The sequence below is a fragment of the Bactrocera neohumeralis genome, chromosome 3 (genome assembly GCF_024586455.1).
Source record: "Bactrocera neohumeralis isolate Rockhampton chromosome 3, APGP_CSIRO_Bneo_wtdbg2-racon-allhic-juicebox.fasta_v2, whole genome shotgun sequence".
NCBI classification, from domain to species: Eukaryota; Metazoa; Arthropoda; class Insecta; order Diptera; family Tephritidae; genus Bactrocera; species Bactrocera neohumeralis.
Genome location: NC_065920.1, coordinates 20,326,592 through 20,344,331, shown reverse-complemented (window position 1 = coordinate 20,344,331; position 17,740 = coordinate 20,326,592). Strand labels below are relative to the sequence as shown.

Sequence of the window (17,740 nt, the reverse complement as noted above, 5' to 3'; positions counted from 1 at the left end):
TACTGCCCAATAAACTGAAAGCGACCCAGTGTTGCAAACCACTGACATGTGCCACCAAATCTGGCAAACAACTTCATATCTACAAAAGTGCCATCACAACGACTCCCCAACAACGCTACAGCTGCCGTGTAGCCAAACGAACAACACAGTGCTGTAAATATCGTGCTTGAATTAATTGTGTGCTTTTTGTAGAGCACACAACAAATAGTGATACCAACACCAAAGGACAGCAAGCCATTCTACCAACCCAAAACCCCGCACCACCCAATCCGCAATGCTACATACAAATACTATATGTGTCCACAAACTGATTCATATACCGGCTCATGGCCACAACGGCCCACTAGTCGACGCAGCGTCAGTTCCACCGACACACCGTTCGTGTCGCCGACGCTACGAACAGCGAAATTGTGACATATATGTATGTATATATGTATGTACCTAAATATGTATCTACAACTGTATGTATGTATGTACACCTACCGTCAGCTAGGCGTATGGACGCACACCAAAAGCAACATAATCCCCGCACCGCACCAAACACTCTTGTTACCCTTGGAATGCTAGCGCAACGATGGAAGCAATTTTCAAATTTACCGCCAAACGGCACTACATTGAACTATGCGGCGACTGTACTCACGAAACCCAAGCAGCATTTGTATGGAATTACTCAAGAAACCCTCTAAACGCGTCACCAGCGTTCGCACGTTTGTTTGCAGAACTTTTTAATTAATTTCAAAAAATAGCTGACTTTTTCCACTAACGATTGATATAACTTTCAAATCGGTTGGAATAAGGGTTTTAGCATAAAAATTCGCTAAAGTTTTAGCTGGCATTGGGGCACGCATTATGCGGACCCATCAATGGGGAACACATCAGCTTTGCTGTGGAGCAGACGCTTTCAGTCGCAAACTGACGCTCAACGAGTACACATCTCGGTGGTTGAAAATACCTAGAAAACGAAAAACGCTTACAATAAATAAAATACATATAAGCAATATAATACAAGCAAGCAAGCAGCACAACAGCTAAAAGCCACAGCTAACTACCTAAGCGCTTTTTCTGTTGAAAACTGCCAGCCAGTCAGCCTGCCCGATTGATTGTATAGTCGTCAGCCGCCACACAGCGTGCACATTTCCGAAGCAAACAATAAAATAATAAAGTATCTATCATCTGCCTACCTATAGCACGCTAGCTAGTGTTTGCTCCATACACTCGCCCTGCTTTCAGATTAGAGCGATAGAGAAGACAAGAGTCGTCATTACTTGTACGTACTGTCTTCGTCCTTGCTGTTGCACCGCATTCTTTCTATCACATCGTACGCCTTCGGCTGTACAGCGAACATTCAGATACATACGTTGTTGTTTGTTGTTGTTGGTTGTGTGGTTCGACTGTAGATACAGATACATTTACGTATAAAGTATCTACGTATCGCGAACAGAACAGCTCAGCTCAGCACAGAACGTACCGCTGAAATAACATTCAGAAGTTAAATACACACCGCAAACGACAGTCTCGAACAGTGTGTCTGTGTGCTTCGTACCGAGTGGATCGTCAAAGCAAATTGTACGCGTCTTGTGTTTTAAAGCAAATAAAATAAATTTGTAAAAATACATAAAAATAACCGCGAACGCAGTTATATAAGTTACAACAAAAAATTATAAAATATATCAATTATATTTAAAAACACAAACTACACAGAACAAATCAAAGAAAATGTCAGCCGCCACAGAACAACAAAATAACGGTGATGTCGCTGTTGAGAAAGTTGCCGCCGATGCCGTCGATGCGGCAGCAGCCGTGAAGGAAGATCTCAAAAAGCCTGCCGTCGATGAAACAGTAGCGGCCGCCGACAATGGTACAGCGACAAAAGGTGACGATGAGGAAGCCAACGATGCCGCCGCACCCGTCAAGGGACAAGTGAAAGGAACAAAACGGCCCGCCGAAGTAAGTACTTTTCATACATTTTAATATTTTATTTAAACAATTAGTTCACAATCAGGATGCGTAAGGATATACTTACATACGTATTTTAAAGCGACCGACGCTTGTTAGCCTTTTGTTCATCTACGCCGAGTAAGAAATTAATTAGTGCTAAATTTGTGCGCTGCTATAACTCTACGTAAACTAGGCTAACTTTTTGTGTATGCTTGTGCAGCGTCAAGTGTGCCGACAAGTATACATATATTCTCCCCATACATACATACATACATATCTACATGTATACAGAGAAGTCAAAATGTTGTGTAGATAACGCCAAAGCGAGGGGGAAAAGGTGTCCAAAGTTGCAGAGAGGATAAGAGATTTTGACAAGCCATTTGACAGTAGCACCATTAATATTTTCCCGCTCGTTTATTTGGTCGTGCTCCGTTTATGGAGCAATTGCAACATAAACAAAACGTTATCGAAAAGCATTTCAATAAGTATTTTTGCCCTAGAATTGTTGAGAAACTCAAGCAAATTGCTTGATTTCACAGTACAGTCAGACAGAGTAGCGCATGGACGCCTTTGAGTTATACACAAATTGTTCGTATTAATAGGCATTTTACTATGCGGTCGCACATTTTCTTTATTTTTAAATATAAAATTCGTTTTTATAATAATTTCAAAGGTATTGCGATTTTTCTGTAGCCCATTTATATAATATTTGTTACATTATTTATACATATACAGGCATTAAATTAAGACATTGCGTTTTATTTCTCTTAATTTCCACACCTTAATGCCTTAATTGGCTGATTCATGCTGTAAGCGTTTTCATATTTCTCGAATGTGTTTGACTTTGCGGCTGATACATATGTATATGCAATAAAAGGCGAGAACATGCAAAACATTTCCACCACACATATTCGATTAACTATACACAAACTTGTATGTACCGCAATTCGCGTGATAATTTCCCACACGTTTGATAAAACATAAATATTTCACACAGTATGTAATATTTCAATGAAAAAATTCGTTAGAAATTTCTAGAAAGAAATGCGAACGTGTGCAGGAGCAGCAGCGTACATTGGCGCTCTTACATGATGTTGGCTTTGCAAATTGGTATTACAATAGCTGAAAACAGACAGAGGCAGGAAATTGCATGTAATCCTGGAGCTACATATTTCCATATACACCACAGTGTGTGTGTGCATGTGAATTCAAGCGCGCGCATTTTATCTGACATCAGTATTTCACTGCTGCTCACATGTTTATTTTATGCTCTCCAAAGCAACCGACTCCTATATGTACATTCTCTCGTAACGTCGTTACATGTGTAGGCTCTCAGCGTTTGTCAAAAGCATGTTTTGTATATTTACGCAATGACTCCTTCCAACGCACATATACTTTTTGACCTTTGTTGTTGCGCCTTTTTCCATTTTTTTTTTTTTTTTTTTTTTTTTTTGGGACAAACTGCAGGACGATTTGTATATGCTACATTTTTAGCGGTCGAATGATGGTCGTTTGGGTGGTATTTGAACACCCTCGATTTCTTATTTTTTCGAAGGCAACAGTTAAGCTTACATAAAGCATTTAGTATGTAGCTTACAGCCTTGTTGTTGAAATGAATCATTGATTATTTATTAATGCTTAACCACAAAAATCCTAAACATAAACTTAGCTAACTTTTATTTACCACATAAAAGTATTTTTGATAAGCAAATGGTGATAATAGCACATAGGCACTAAGTTTATATTGTGGAGGCGTACTAGTGAAAATCAATAATTTCTCCGACTCTACACCTACTAGTCCTCATATACTCAGGCGCGCAATTGCAGCACTTGTGTGACCCTTTGCTCCTACTTTCGACTCCTTTTTGCGGCTTGTTGCTCGAAATTGTTTTATCTTGCTTCTACATTGTGTTGGTGGTGTACATAACAGGATATAGTAAGTAGGCAGTCGAGCGCTGGCAGCTTAACGTAGATATTACAGTAATTAATATGCTGTGAATATCCTTTTATTACAGCGCGTGTTGGTAGACGCTTACGCGCGCATGAGAGCCCCATACGATGGAAGCTTGCGTGCGAATTTCTTCACTGGGATTTGAGTAGCTAATTAAATCTATGTACGTGTGTTAAGCGTTAAGTAAATCAATCGTTTAGTTTAGTTTTCTAAATAAGAGTCTTTTGAGACGTTCTCATAGATCCACATTTTCCAGCTTAGAGTCTATAAGCACTTCCGTTTTTAATGATCACAATGTTAACGACCGAAAGGCGCATGCACGCAGCTTTCATAATTGAGTACAGTAAATGTCTCTGCTTACTCTCTTTACTTTTCTTTGACTTTCTTTACTACAATGCAGCTAGATTTCAAAGAAAGTTGCTGCATTTAAAAGTAACCGCTTGTATTAGTTTTTTTCGACGTTTCTGTACCTTCACCACAACCCCTGAGCTAAACAAACAAGCATTGTGTCATTATTGTAGCTACCTATTAGCAGCAGAGATATGTATGTATGTTTGTATTCAGGTTTGCCGGCCGGCGTAACGGGTGTGCGGAGTTATGACCGATTATGTTGCTTCTTACACATACAACATACACAAATATTCTATTTTCACAGTTGACAATTTATTGTTATTTAATATTTGATTAGCATGTTCGCCTTACTTTTTTTTAAAACCTCAATATTTTGTTGTTGTATGTATTTAAAAAGAAATATTTAGATTATTTTGAAGAGCTGTGCGTTTATGCAATCACTTTCGTATTAATTTTTATAACCGCAAAATACTGGAAACAAAATCAATATAAACTTGAGATAATTACTCCACAACGACCACAACAACCTTTCATGACATCTCTCACATGTTTCTTTCTTTTCGATTTATATACTTGATAAGCCTATTAGTTAGCGCTCTAATCTTATTTTTTTTTTAGTGTTTTTCTACTTACCTGTAATGACTTTCATCATTTACTGAGTACGCATAGCAAGTATTTTTATTCTCTGCCACGCTCTCGTGCTCGTGCTTAGCATTTATTTCATAGATACACTTGTTTACTTCATTAATGTACATATGTACATATATACAAAGTATCTGTTTGTATGTGAAAAAGCGAAAAACGGAGTATATGCTTAAGCTGCTCGAGCACGCGGTGGGTAGAGATAGCAACATGAAAAAATGCTGAAGATACAAACAAAAGCGCACAAGAAGATACATAAATGGCATTCCACGCAAAATAAAAACAAACCTGTTATATACCAGCCATATTTGTGTAAATAGCCACTCTGTACGTTAGTGCAGTTGTCTCTTTCGCACACTTGTTTATTCATTTGTTTTCTCGCTAGCAGTGATAAGTGACAGCTCTCCTTTGATTATATGGCACGCCGGTTTTTTTCTTTTTATTTCTCTATTTTTCTTCCAACTTAATATTGTTGAGCGCGACTGCTGTTTGTGGGTTAGGTTGTTATTAACGCTTTGTGAACCTTTTGATTGCTGTCTGGTAAGCTTTTGCAGCTTTTCCTTTGCATTACGTGTGTAGTTCCAATACAAGAATTTCTTACAATTGCAAAAATATGTATTTCCCACATGCTGCTTTGCTGCTGGCGAAGACATAAAAAATGTGACTACAGCATGATTGAAATCGACTAATGAATCATTAACGACAGGCAATCAACTCAACTGAAATTGGTTGAAATAGTATAGAGAATACAAAGTTATTAATAAATGCTTGAATTTGTAGGTGGGAATGTTTAATAGAAATGGTAATTGCTTTTAAATTACAATATTTGTCTACATTTTTTACTAAATATGTAGGTATGTATATTATTTGCTTTAGCTACGGTTGGATCGCATCGAGAAAATCACTAAATACTTTTCAAAATCATAAACTTTATAAGCTAATTTTGTTTCCTATCTATGACGTCAATCAATAATCAATAAATATTAAAACTGGACGGTAATTGTCGCTAGCAATACTAATTTTTCAATCCCAATAAATAATTCAATAAATTGATAGCATTTTTAACCGAGTGACAGCATTATTTTTTATATACTCAAACTTTTGAAACTAGCTTCTGACTTTTAACAACTTCATCAATTCATTGATGAAACAGGTTTACGCTCTTTCAAGGTCATATTTTCGTACTCTCTAAATTTCCATAGAAATATGTACTAAAAAACATGTTGCCAAATAATTAAAAAACTGAAAGCAAACGAATGTGTACCGCCAAAATCTGGTATGAAGATATAAAATTCCTAATGCTCTCTAAAATAATTCTGTTGTTGCTCTCATGTTATTTGCTCGCGCTCTTTTTCCCCCCTCACCTTGCACTCACAACTTTTCTATTCACAACATTGTAATGGATCTCCAGTAATAAATTCTGAGTTTATAACATTACTAAACATTGTTTTTGAAAAGCATTTGTACAGTTGGGAACCATCGTGATCAACTTATTTTTTCCTCACTATCATTAACCTATACACGTTTTTCCCCCAGAGCCGACGAACAATGGAAATGACGTTTGAAAGCTGCTTCATGTAAAGTGCTTTTGTCTATGTATGCATGTGCGCTTGTACGCTTTCCAATTGTGTTTTGTAATTGTGCCATTTTGCGCTATGCTTTATTAAACATACAAAACTTATCACGCTTCCATATGCATACGCACGTTCGAAAAACATCGATTATGTGAACCGGCGCACAAGGCGGGCGCACTATAGCCATTCTGCTCATTCATGGTACGGCTAGCGTATTACATATTTGTCGCCCCCCTTTTTGTCTACGTCCGTTCGGCTACCTTGCGACAATTTGCGTTCATTGTACTCATCATTTGTTGTTTTCCTTAGTCGTTCTTTCTCTTTTTGTGGGTTATTCTACCTTTCTTTATTGTTATTATTGCGTTTTTCTACATACATATATCTGACAGATAGTTCAATTCGTACTATGTACTCACTGTGAGAGCGCAGTGACTTTGTAGCTAACAAGAATGCGCAGCAATTCACTAATTCACTAGCATCCGTGTGAGCATCTGAAATGTGCCGGCCGCCTTTCCCCTGTTCGTCGTTAGTGGTACCGAAGTGAAGCGAATTGTATTTTTGTATAAGTATGTCGGACATTTCGCCGCCATTGCTCGTTCCGCGTACCCACGCTGCTGTACTAAAAGCGATTATATTTTTTCGAACACATGTCTGTTGCTCCCATGAGAAAAAGATGCAACCGATACGTTGTAGCAATGCTCACAACTTATTGTTCTTGCTCGCTCTCTCTCTTTCTCTCTGCCATTTGTGGTCTACAAATACACTGCAACAAATTTCGGAAAACTGAAATAAAAAGTAAATAGCCGCAGTCGACAGCTGCATATTGAGCAAGCGGCTTTTGAAATGACTTATTGTACAGCGTTCGGTATGCTTACGTTTACGTCTATTCACTTCGGCATTTCCGACGTTAGATGTTATAGCGGCGGACGTACCGCACCACTTACAGCAGTTGTTGGCCGCTGACAGCGCTGACGTTATTAATTCACTTTGCGTCAAGTACAGTTTACTTTGCAGCTGGTCTTTTGTTGTGTGGAACGGCTGCTTGCTTCACTTGGCTTGCTGACTTACTTACATACATATTTACGTACCCAGTAGCGTCGTTAAATGTTATTTGTTATTTTTTCTTTCGATTTCCATTTGACCACGTATTATGGAGGGTTGACGTCGCTGCTTAACGACCGCCCTCATGCAGCTGCTGAGGTGGGAACAGTTTGTCAGCGGTGACGGTGTGGTTGGTGGTTGGCGTTTGAGATGATTCAACTAGTAACTCATGAATTTTTATTAGATGACTAAATTTTAAAATGACTGCGCGATTTTTAGTAAGCACATAGCGTTATTATTTCTAATTTATTCATATTGAGATATTTTTGGCATTTCATATTGCCTCTCCAAGATATTTTGGCATGAATCCATCATATTGCCTAGGCCTATAAATTACCACTAGGGCGAAATAATTAGAACTAAAATATATACAAATAGCTAGTATGTGACTTTTGTTTTTGTAATTCCATATGCGTTCTTGTTAAAAAAGTTTCATATGATTTTTTAGTCGTTTCGTACCACTGATTGTGAACTCAGCAAAAATTAAATAGTAAATTTATTATATGAATTGAACTAAACATTTTTATACTTACATACATATCTTTATTTTTTTCAGGCGAAATCCGCTGAATCAAAGAAGGCCAAAAAAGAAAAGGCCGCTGATGCTGATTCAGATGATGAAGAGGTTTTAGAAGAGATCACCGAGGGTGATAGTGAAATTGAAAGTGACGAATATGATATCCCCTACGATGGTGAGGAGGAAGACCTCGAATGCGACGGTAGGTGTCTGCAAAGTGTTAAATATTGATTAAAAATAGTTAATGGTGACCGCAAATTAATTTTCACATATTTCAAGTTATTAACATATGTTTTCGTTTTCTTTTTCAACCAAAATGTTTTTTTTATAATATATAGAAATATTTCACTAATAGAATAATTTTTCTATTACAGATGATGACGACGAGAACGACGACGGCTCCGGCTCAGATGATCAGGCGTAATAATAATATAGTAGTCAAAACCATTTAAATTAAATATAAAAAAAATATAAAAAATGCAAGAAAACTTAAAAAACTGCAAAACAAAAAAATGTAATAACACAAACAAAGAAACAAAAATGATGAAGAAAGAAGTATATAATTATTATGTTAAGAAATACTTTTTAATTTCTTATTTTATTTTAATTGTATTATGTGTAATTTTTTTTATAAAAAAATAAGAGAATGATGATGATGAGAACAACAAAAGGCGAAAAAACCCACAAACTGCATAATTTTTTCCTTTACACTTAAGTCTTACGTATATTATCATTTTAATATATAATTATATATATATATATACATATATATAAATATAAACAACTTAAGCGTAATGATGAAAAGATGAGTTAAACAAAAAAATATTAAATAATAATAATAACATGAGATGAAAATGATGAACACAAATTACAACAATAGCAATTAGAAACGTTACAATTGAGTAAAAAATACAAAAAACATGAAAAGTATTTAAATAAAAGAAAATTATGTGAAAAAAATTTAACTCTTGCGAAAAATTATTATTTATCCCAAAAACAAAAAAAAATAATATTTCCAAATTCTTGGTGTCGAAGGGAGGTGAAGAAAAAAAAATATTTCCAAATTTTTAGCGGCGATGACAAGGCAAAAAAAAAAATATTTTTAAAATTTTAGCATCGAGGAAGGTAAACAGGTTGTTGTTGGCGTAATTGTGAAACTGTCGGTGTTTCTATATTAATTTTTTTTAAATACATAATTCATAATAAGCATAAAAGCTACATAAAAAAAGCTGGTAAGTGTTTGCATAGCGTATGGTTTCATATTTACTCTTTCTATTGAACTTTACAAATTAATGCTATACAAAATATCATCGGAAGCACTACAGTGTGTTTCACTAAAAAATTGCGTTTAGTTATGGCGAAAAATAATAATTATTAAACACTTCTAACTAACATATACGTATATTTATTTTTCACTATAATTAAAATTATTTTTGACTATACAAATACTATTTTTGAAAACCAACGTATGGATGTGGTTTATTTTACATATGGATATGTGTGAAATTCGTATGTATGTTTGTTGCATGAAGACCTAACCTCAATTAAAAATGTATACGAATCGGCCGTGTGTTTAAATAATTTAATTACGGCTAAATAAAATAAATAGGGGATAACATTAAAAACACCATTTTTTATATTTTTTATTTTATGTATTATTAACAATTTTAAAATAACGAATTAAAGTCAAAACAGTTTAAAAACTAATAAATTTTAATTTTTAAATTTTAAAATAATGTAATGTAGAATTGCATTCTTATACAACTGCTTGCATGTGAATATATTGTAAAAACATTTAATAAAGCTAAACATCTCCCTATACAGTATTATTTAAAAATTCTACCATGCATTACGAATCAAAAGTATATATGTATATCCAATAAAAATGTTAAATATCTGAATGAAAATAAAATCATGCAAAACAAAAGACCTCATTTGTTTATACAAACATTTATAAATACGTTTAAATGAACGAAGTTACTAACTACTAACTATACAAACAAAAAACAGAGAAACATATGTTATATGAAAAATATATAATAAATAAAAAGTATTAATTATACCGAAAGTATGTATGTACATACTATGTATATACATATATACTTGGTAATAAAATGATAAATTTGCCAAGTTGTAGTTTTATTGCTAGCATGTATTGTGTTACATGCATGGGTAGATACACATAGAAACATATGCACGTATATATATACATATATATGTATTAGGGTGTCCGTTATTTACCAAATATTTAGTTTTTGTAAAAGTTCCGTGAAAATTGTCCTAAAAGAAGTCTTTAGTGTTGGGTATTGTACTATATTCTTAAAGTATACCATGACGTATGAGCAACACAATGCACAAATCACTTGTATGAATGCTCAGTACATTTGATGTATAACTTTGACTGGTGTAACTTCTGAATTAATGATTTTAAGGAAAATATCCACAAAATCTTTTTTGTAGAGCATACAATTTTGTATTAGAATATTGTTTTTAAAAGTTGTAGGTTTACTTCTTTTTCTTAATTGGCGTAGACACCGCTTACGCGATTATAGCCGAGTATAGTGTAGGTTTACTTGCTTAATGCAAAATATCAAAAAATCCATGTTATATACGCTCATGGGAAAATAATTATAATTTATGCGGGGTTTAAATTGAAAATTAAGAGTTTGTTTACGTTGGATCCTAATTGTTAGGGCAAAAATTTTACCTTAACAATCTATTCAGGTTGTAAATAGATATGTAATGAAAATTAGTCAAAATGTTGCCCTAAAATTCTTGCGTCCAAGGCAATTGCCTATATGGGCGGCCAGTGCTGTATGTAACGTACTTATATACATATATTTAAATACGGAAATACTTATTAGCGGTTGAAGAAAATATATATACATATATGTATATCAATCAAATATACATAGATTTATAGCCAGTTATAGGCATTTATACATATATATTATATACCTACATATTTCCAATTTAAGCGAAGTATACGCCCTTCAAATATAAATATGGAAAATATTTAACACGCAATTTACTGCATAACAAAGACGTACATATGTATATCTATATACATACATACATACAACACACCCAACTCAATAGTTAACATTTCTACGTACATATATGTATAATCCGAATGCGATACACTTTATATACAATGTGCTTGGTTATAAATTCTCTGCCAAACAATGTTAATATCGCATGCTAAGGGGAGTTCAATAACAGCAGCAACAAATGAATAAATCAAATAAAACCACTAACCAATGAAACAATAAACCACCCTCAGGTAATGGAGTGATATGTACACTAATATGTTTATATAAGTATACATATATGAATGTGCTTTTATATGTATGAGCTTCAAATCTCAAAACACCCACTCTCCCAACACTCGTTCAAAATAACAACAACAAAATTGGTAGCACACCGAACAAACTGAAGTACGAAAACACGATACAGACACTTCGAGAGACTTCGTCAATAATCAATAATAAAATGAGAAGCACTTACATACTTATGTATATGTAAAGTGTTTATTTATGCGCCTATATTTATAAATGATACTATTAAAAGAATGGTATATATAAAGACACATATATATGTACATACTATATGTATTTTTAATTTATTAAAAAAAAAATGTTTTTTTCATATCAATATAATTACAGTTGAGCTTCCCTAACTCGAATCACCATAATCCGCCAAAAAATATCGAGTTATGAGACTTCGAGATATTGAAGGAAATTTGTTTGAAATTTGACTTCTACTGCCAATTCAAGAGTTCGAGTTTTAGAAAACTTCGAGTTATTGGCATAAGACAGAGTGAAAGAATCAGATTGAATTTGAAATTGTGGTGTGTTGAAAAAAACGTGGTCATTAGTACGTTTACGCTCATTTTCGCACTGGAGCATACTAATCATCATACTAATCAATATAATATTAGATATTAAGTTTGGTCGATATTGGTCGAGTAGGTCCTGAAATATGGGTTTTCTCTTAAATGTGGGCGATGTCATGCTTATCGTCTTAATTTGATGTTGGCTTCTATAATCCTTTCTCGTACCATCTCCTACATAAAGTTTAACGTCTCTGACGAATTTATTTATTGATTTATCACGCTAATTTTTTAACAAAGCAAGTGGACCCGATTATCCTCCGATTTCATATATTTTTACAGTATTGTAAGGGTTGCTTTGTACTGTGCGAATTTGGTTATTGTGTCATAAGTGGTTTGCGAGATATACATATACACATTAGAATCAGAAAGATAGGTATGCATAAATCATTTTAATGGCGGGACACCGCCATATATTCTAAATTTTTAGTCCATAGGTGCCCCTTGCTACTACGATCCCAAATGTGACAAATTACAGTTTTGTATCTTAATTTAGTGCTCATAGTGCAGTTTATATGTTTTCGGTTAGTTTTGTGGTCATGACTGTGGTACGATTACGTCCATCTACGAACTCATACTCTCTTTTTTTTTGCCTAGGAACCCATGTACCAATTTCTTTATGATATCCTGATTTTTACTCATTTCGATTAATTTTTTTAATTTTAAATTCCCATGATCCACTAGGCGATCTCCTGGAAGACCTCTGAAAAAAGTGTCAGGCGGTGAAGAAGACTTTTCTGCTTAGAAATTAGCTCAAATGCAAAGCTCTTTGAAAAAAAAATATACATAAATATATTTATGCAAGTAATGATCATGGACTAGAATAGTTTAGATAAGTAAATGAGGAATGCACCACGACCTAGGGTCTAACTCACAACGTCTCAACTAGCCCCAGCAAATTGATGAGTAAAATTTTATTTTTTGGAAAAATTGCGACTTCCAAAAAAATAATATTTTGTGAAAAGTTTTTACACTTCAGAGTGGTTTAAAAATTCGAAATTATTATCAAAATTCTTAATCCTTCGATCATTATTGACTATGTAAACAGACACAAAACAACTTACAAATACGTTCATATTCCCGAAACTATTATCGGCATATATTTGCAATACATACATATGTACATTCGAAATATATAGGCCTTTTGACTGAGATTAAAAACACAGTTCGTTCCAAAATCAATATCTTCATTTAGCAGCTTAGGTTATATCATTACATTTTGATTAATTAGAGCTTCAGATAAAACTTAATAAAATTATTATTAGTGTGAGAACTCTACATTTTAATTTCTTTTTTTTTAACATTCTCATTGCATTATAGTATCTATACATTACAATTAGATACATCAGAATCAGAAAGATTTTCATAGTTTTAATCGATTAGTCTTAACAAAGATTTAATGCAACTTATTATATAAGGCATATTTTATTTAAAAAACTTAGCGGTTTTTTGGAATGATGTTAAATAAGTGTACTTTACACATTTACAAAATTACCATAGTGTAAAAAAATATAAATACTATTTTAACGACTTAACTGTCTATTTTAATCTTTTCTAAATATAGCCAACTCATTCAATTCAAGTTGTTGCTTCTGTAACAGCATTTCTTCTCTCCGTAATTTTTCTATTTCATAATTATGCCTACGTTGTTCTTTTAGCTTTTCAGCAGTTGCTTCGTTAAGTTTATTTATTGATTCACACATTTCCTTCAGACCGTGTCTTATATCTTTCATGACACTCAAGCTTTCAGCTTGTCCTTTGGCAGTCTCTTTAATTAGCTCGGAAACTGATTTTATTAATGTGGTTTGCTGTGAAACAAGCTGAACTACATCTTTATCGTTCGTTTTCGCCTTTTGTGATGATTTTATGTTACGTTCTTTTAGCGGAAGCTCAGCGTCACTATTTTGTATTTCACTTTTTACCTCACTCAGTGTTGAGTGGCACATGACAAAGGGCTGCACGGTTATACATTCTGTTTCTGCGATATTCCTATTATCGCCAAAATCGAAAGTAGTAAAACCAGTATCTGAATCCATTAACATTTCGTTATCAGTCTCATCGAGTATCAATTCTTCTTTGATTACATTGGTGATGTTATCATAGTGCCCACGAAAGTCTTCCTGTTTGATTGATTTAGCATGGATATCTGCATCACCACCCAAATCTTTACTCACTTCTGATACAGATGCTCTTCCAGATTCAAAACCAACTTCGGAAGGCACTGAAACTTCATTATTGCTATCAGCGTTGATTAATTTGCCAATACCTTCGATGTCGTTATTTAAAAATCCACAAATGTGTGCTAATTTATTTTCAATTGACGATAGAAAAGTTTTTTTAATTTGTAGGTCATCCTGATCTCCACCGGCAGCTTCATTTCTCTCCTGTACAATTTTCCTCTTAACTGCAGAGCGCCAGTCGAACCAAACCTATTCAAAATAATAATATCATTTTGATGAAATATTTGTACTTTCACTAACTTTTTTCCACCGTTCAGGTGTTTTCCTTGGTGGGCCGCGAACATTCAGCTTATTGGCCAGCAAATTCCACAGATAATTTCTCAGTTGTTTGTTCGACAATGTACCACAAGCAAGATCAGGGTACTCTTGCATAAATTTAACCATTATGGCTTCCTGTGCACCATTTTTATGTCGACCCCTTTATTTAAAAAAAATAAACGATTTACACATCTATATTACTATTTTATAAAAATAATATTACTTACATTTCGTAGACGACTTTTTTTTGACAAATAATTTTAGTGCCAACACAACAGAGTGGTTTAATATCACTACAATTTGTTCGATTTGATTTCACTTAGAATTTCGATATCGAAAAAATGAGAATGAAATAAGTTCGAAGGGAAATTTTTCGATTAATCCAAAGTTGGTAGTTTTTAGCTATATTTTGAAGTATCTCGAAAATATGTAAAGTATTTAAAATATAAATGCATATTCAAAATATTTTTCAAGAGTAAAATTATTTCGAAATTTTGAATTTTAATTAGTTATCTAGAAATAAATGATATGTATTTGAATACCATCCTGTAACTCTGCTAACTATTGACCTTGCCAAGCTAAGGTTGCCGTTGCTCAACTTCATCACGTAGCAAAAATAATGTGTGATTATACCCAATTTTTTATTTATAAATCTACAATTTGGACGGAATATTATTTGCAGGAAAGTACCGAACTTTAATCTATCATGAAGCCTAAAAATATTTCACAAATTCCAGTAAGCATTTTCTTTTCATAGATTTCCAGATAGCTAATATAATTATTATTATTAATCAAAGTAGAATATTGTGTCAATGAACCGTTTAGAAAAATGTATTACATCGGTTAAAAGTTGACAAACGGCAATCATATATTGGGACTGTTTTTGTTTTGCACATTTGTTCATTATGGTAAATGAAAGATTTTGTGAAAACTGAATTGTTTGCTAAGAATTCTGCATTCTGCAATGGACAAAGATTCAGATAGCACTGTGACATCATTGGATGAAAATACCGAAAATTTCTGCACAAATCCTACCCGTGATATACTGGCGGAAGGTATTGTGAATTTATTTAAACCATCAGTGGAGAAATTGGACGAACACATACAAGCCACTCGTGCTTCACAAGTAGAATTAAAAAAACAATTGGACTCACTTTCGGTGCAATTGGTGGAAATAGAGAAGGCGCAACATAATATTCCTGAGTTCTCTAGCAAAGTTAAAGAATTGATAAACGTGAAGCATAAGGTAACAGTTATAACAAACGTTCTCAGTACAAGCCAGGAACGTTTGACTGGATTATATAGGCTTATCGAAAAAGAGCAACGTCGTAGACAAGCTCTTCTTGACTCAGCTATAAGCTCAAATATATCTTAAAAAGCAAAAAATGGAAACTCCTTACACAGATCATCTAACATCAATCGATTACGAACATGTGTATGAGCCAGCAGAAGATTCCTTTCTATTATTGGATGCCTTAGAAGCTGACCTATCATTTATAGAGAGTTTACAACCGCGTGTATGCTTGGAAGTTGGACCGGGTAGTGGTATCATTGTTACAGCGTTGGCAAAAAAGTTAAAAGAAACACTTTGCCTAGCTACTGATATAAATCCATATGCTTGTAAGGCAACGAAAAAAACGGCTAATCATAACGGTACATTTGTGGAAAGCATAAATTGCAACTTGGTAGATCTTTTGCGTAAAAAGACGATCGATTTACTTGTGTTCAATCCGCCTTATGTGGTAACCTCGGACGAAGAATTAAAAAATCAACCGTCTACCAACTCACAAATAACATTTTCGTGGGCTGGGGGTGTACATGGTAGACGTGTAATTGATGAACTGCTCAAGCGTTTGGATAGCATTTTATCTGCAAAAGGGGTTTTTTATTTGTTGGCGCTACGTGAAAATAAACCAGATGAATTAATAATCAATTTAAATACTTTGGGCTTTACTGCAATTAAGTTTATGGAAAGACGAATTCCTGGTGAATATCTATACATTTTGAAGATAACACGAAAATGATTTTTAAGGTATATTAAAAATATCAATAAATTTGATGTAAAATATAAATAAATATTTTCTCCAAAATTTTTGTTATCTCTTTCATATAGGGAAACGAGGGTATATTTACAATCGTATTTATTGAAATAAGATAAAATTTATTAATTTAATTATCGTTGAAGTGATTAATAGAAAATATTTCAGATGGGTATATCAATTTAAACAAAGTACTGCGGTTTTCGCATAGTTATGCCATGATCAGCTAAGGCTGGTGTCAAATCTTCAATAGCCAAAGTGTAGCGACGATCTTTATTCGGTTTTTTGTCCTGAAACAATAATGCATTTATATTTACAAATTTTTTTGTTTTAATATTTTTTTCGTATTACCTTATTTGAACCGTGACCGCCAGAATGTTGGCTGCTTGTGCGGGTCTTGCAATGCTGCAATGCGTCGTTGGCAATATCAGATATAAATTTTTGAGCAGAAACCGAAATTATGCGTACTATACGAGGGTCCATAGTCTCGAAACCAGCTTGATTAAGAAAATGTGCCGTCAGGCCATCTGGTACTGTGGGTATATAATCCTCCATCTGTTCCAGCAATTCACCTAGTGCCTCACTTGGTGGAGGTGGTAGTGGTGGCGAATCTTCCTGGTCCATTGGTGGTGAAGCAGGCGATGGTGAATTTTCTTCGTTTCCAATAACCATTTTAATGTGAAAATGTATGCCTGTTAATTATTTTTCTGCCTTTAAAACTTCACTTTGTGTGTTAGTGGATACTTTGTGTATATTGTTTTATCAATTCAATCTAGAGATGTGAGACAACTTGACATAAATGATTGCTTTTGAAATAATAAAAAGAAATGGTTTTTATATGTATCGATTGGAGCTTGATTAATTCAAAGTCGTTTTTTATGTAATAACTATTTTTAATGTGTTAAAATTCTATTTTTCAATAACGATCACGGACGACGATATTTAGTTCCAAAATCGATTATTATATTTACACACCATTTGATGTAGTTGTGCTGACACATATGCTTTTTGTTTTGATAACACCATTCGGTTGCATTTCTAAACAATCCACATAGAATCCACAAGAAAATTATTTAGAAGAATAACAAAAATTATTTTGAGAAAGTACCGTAACTATTATTAAAGGGAAAACTATTTTATTATAGAATACATTGTTTATTTCTGCTCATGTTTTATATAATAAAACATAATTTATTAAATTACCTTTGTATTTAATAAAAAATATAGAATTTATATC

The 17,740-nt window shown here is 33.7% G+C and overlaps 6 protein-coding genes across 6 annotated transcripts in view; 3 read left to right on the top strand and 3 right to left on the bottom strand.

Annotated features, from left to right (window-relative positions):
- The window catches only part of LOC126752344 (uncharacterized), a 203,374-nt gene that overhangs the window by 94,678 nt on the left and 90,956 nt on the right, over nt 1-17,740 (bottom strand). The window lies entirely within an intron of this gene.
- On the top strand, nt 897-9,039 carry LOC126752339 (bacchus). The gene is made up of 3 exons (XM_050463059.1): nt 897-1,947; nt 8,114-8,276; nt 8,449-9,039. The coding sequence occupies exons 1-3, from the start codon at nt 1,717-1,719 to the stop codon at nt 8,496-8,498; spliced, it is 444 nt and encodes a 147-aa protein (XP_050319016.1). The 5' UTR covers nt 897-1,716; the 3' UTR covers nt 8,499-9,039.
- Nucleotides 13,034-14,910, bottom strand: LOC126752333 (uncharacterized). The gene is made up of 3 exons (XM_050463051.1): nt 14,692-14,910; nt 14,447-14,624; nt 13,034-14,395 (listed from the first exon to the last, which is right to left on the bottom strand). Coding segments are annotated over exons 1-3 (1,065 nt in total). The 5' UTR covers nt 14,694-14,910; the 3' UTR covers nt 13,034-13,510.
- On the top strand, nt 15,321-15,839 carry LOC126752343 (SNAPIN protein homolog). Its single transcript, XM_050463065.1, has one exon. The coding sequence runs from the start codon at nt 15,429-15,431 to the stop codon at nt 15,837-15,839; it is 411 nt and encodes a 136-aa protein (XP_050319022.1). The 5' UTR covers nt 15,321-15,428.
- Nucleotides 15,850-16,673, top strand: LOC126752336 (methyltransferase N6AMT1). Its single transcript, XM_050463055.1, has 2 exons — nt 15,850-16,496; nt 16,578-16,673. Exon 1 carries the CDS (start codon nt 15,850-15,852, stop codon nt 16,486-16,488), a length of 639 nt encoding a protein of 212 aa, XP_050319012.1. The 3' UTR covers nt 16,489-16,496; nt 16,578-16,673.
- Nucleotides 16,589-17,451, bottom strand: LOC126752341 (transcription initiation factor TFIID subunit 10-like). The gene is made up of 2 exons (XM_050463063.1): nt 16,855-17,451; nt 16,589-16,793 (listed from the first exon to the last, which is right to left on the bottom strand). Exons 1-2 carry the CDS (start codon nt 17,173-17,175, stop codon nt 16,686-16,688), a joined length of 429 nt encoding a protein of 142 aa, XP_050319020.1. The 5' UTR covers nt 17,176-17,451; the 3' UTR covers nt 16,589-16,685.

What these genes read in the sequence shown, in the direction of transcription:
- LOC126752339 (XM_050463059.1), top strand. Translation starts at nt 1,717, where the DNA reads ATGTCAGCCGCCACAGAACAACAAAATAACGGTGATGTCGCTGTTGAG. An exon ending in GAACAAAACGGCCCGCCGAA is followed by an intron (nt 1,948 to 8,113) that starts GTAAGTACTTTT and finishes TATTTTTTTCAG; the next exon opens with GCGAAATCCGCTGAATCAAA. An exon ending in GGAAGACCTCGAATGCGACG is followed by an intron (nt 8,277 to 8,448) that starts GTAGGTGTCTGC and finishes TTTCTATTACAG; the next exon opens with ATGATGACGACGAGAACGAC.
- LOC126752333 (XM_050463051.1), bottom strand. An exon ending in CACCTGAACGGTGGAAAAAA is followed by an intron (nt 14,396 to 14,446) that starts GTTAGTGAAAGT and finishes TATTTTGAATAG; the next exon opens with GTTTGGTTCGACTGGCGCTC.
- LOC126752343 (XM_050463065.1), top strand. Translation starts at nt 15,429, where the DNA reads ATGGACAAAGATTCAGATAGCACTGTGACATCATTGGATGAAAATACC.
- LOC126752336 (XM_050463055.1), top strand. Translation starts at nt 15,850, where the DNA reads ATGGAAACTCCTTACACAGATCATCTAACATCAATCGATTACGAACAT.
- LOC126752341 (XM_050463063.1), bottom strand. Translation starts at nt 17,175, where the DNA reads ATGGTTATTGGAAACGAAGAAAATTCACCATCGCCTGCTTCACCACCA. An exon ending in GCGGTCACGGTTCAAATAAG is followed by an intron (nt 16,794 to 16,854) that starts GTAATACGAAAA and finishes TTATTGTTTCAG; the next exon opens with GACAAAAAACCGAATAAAGA.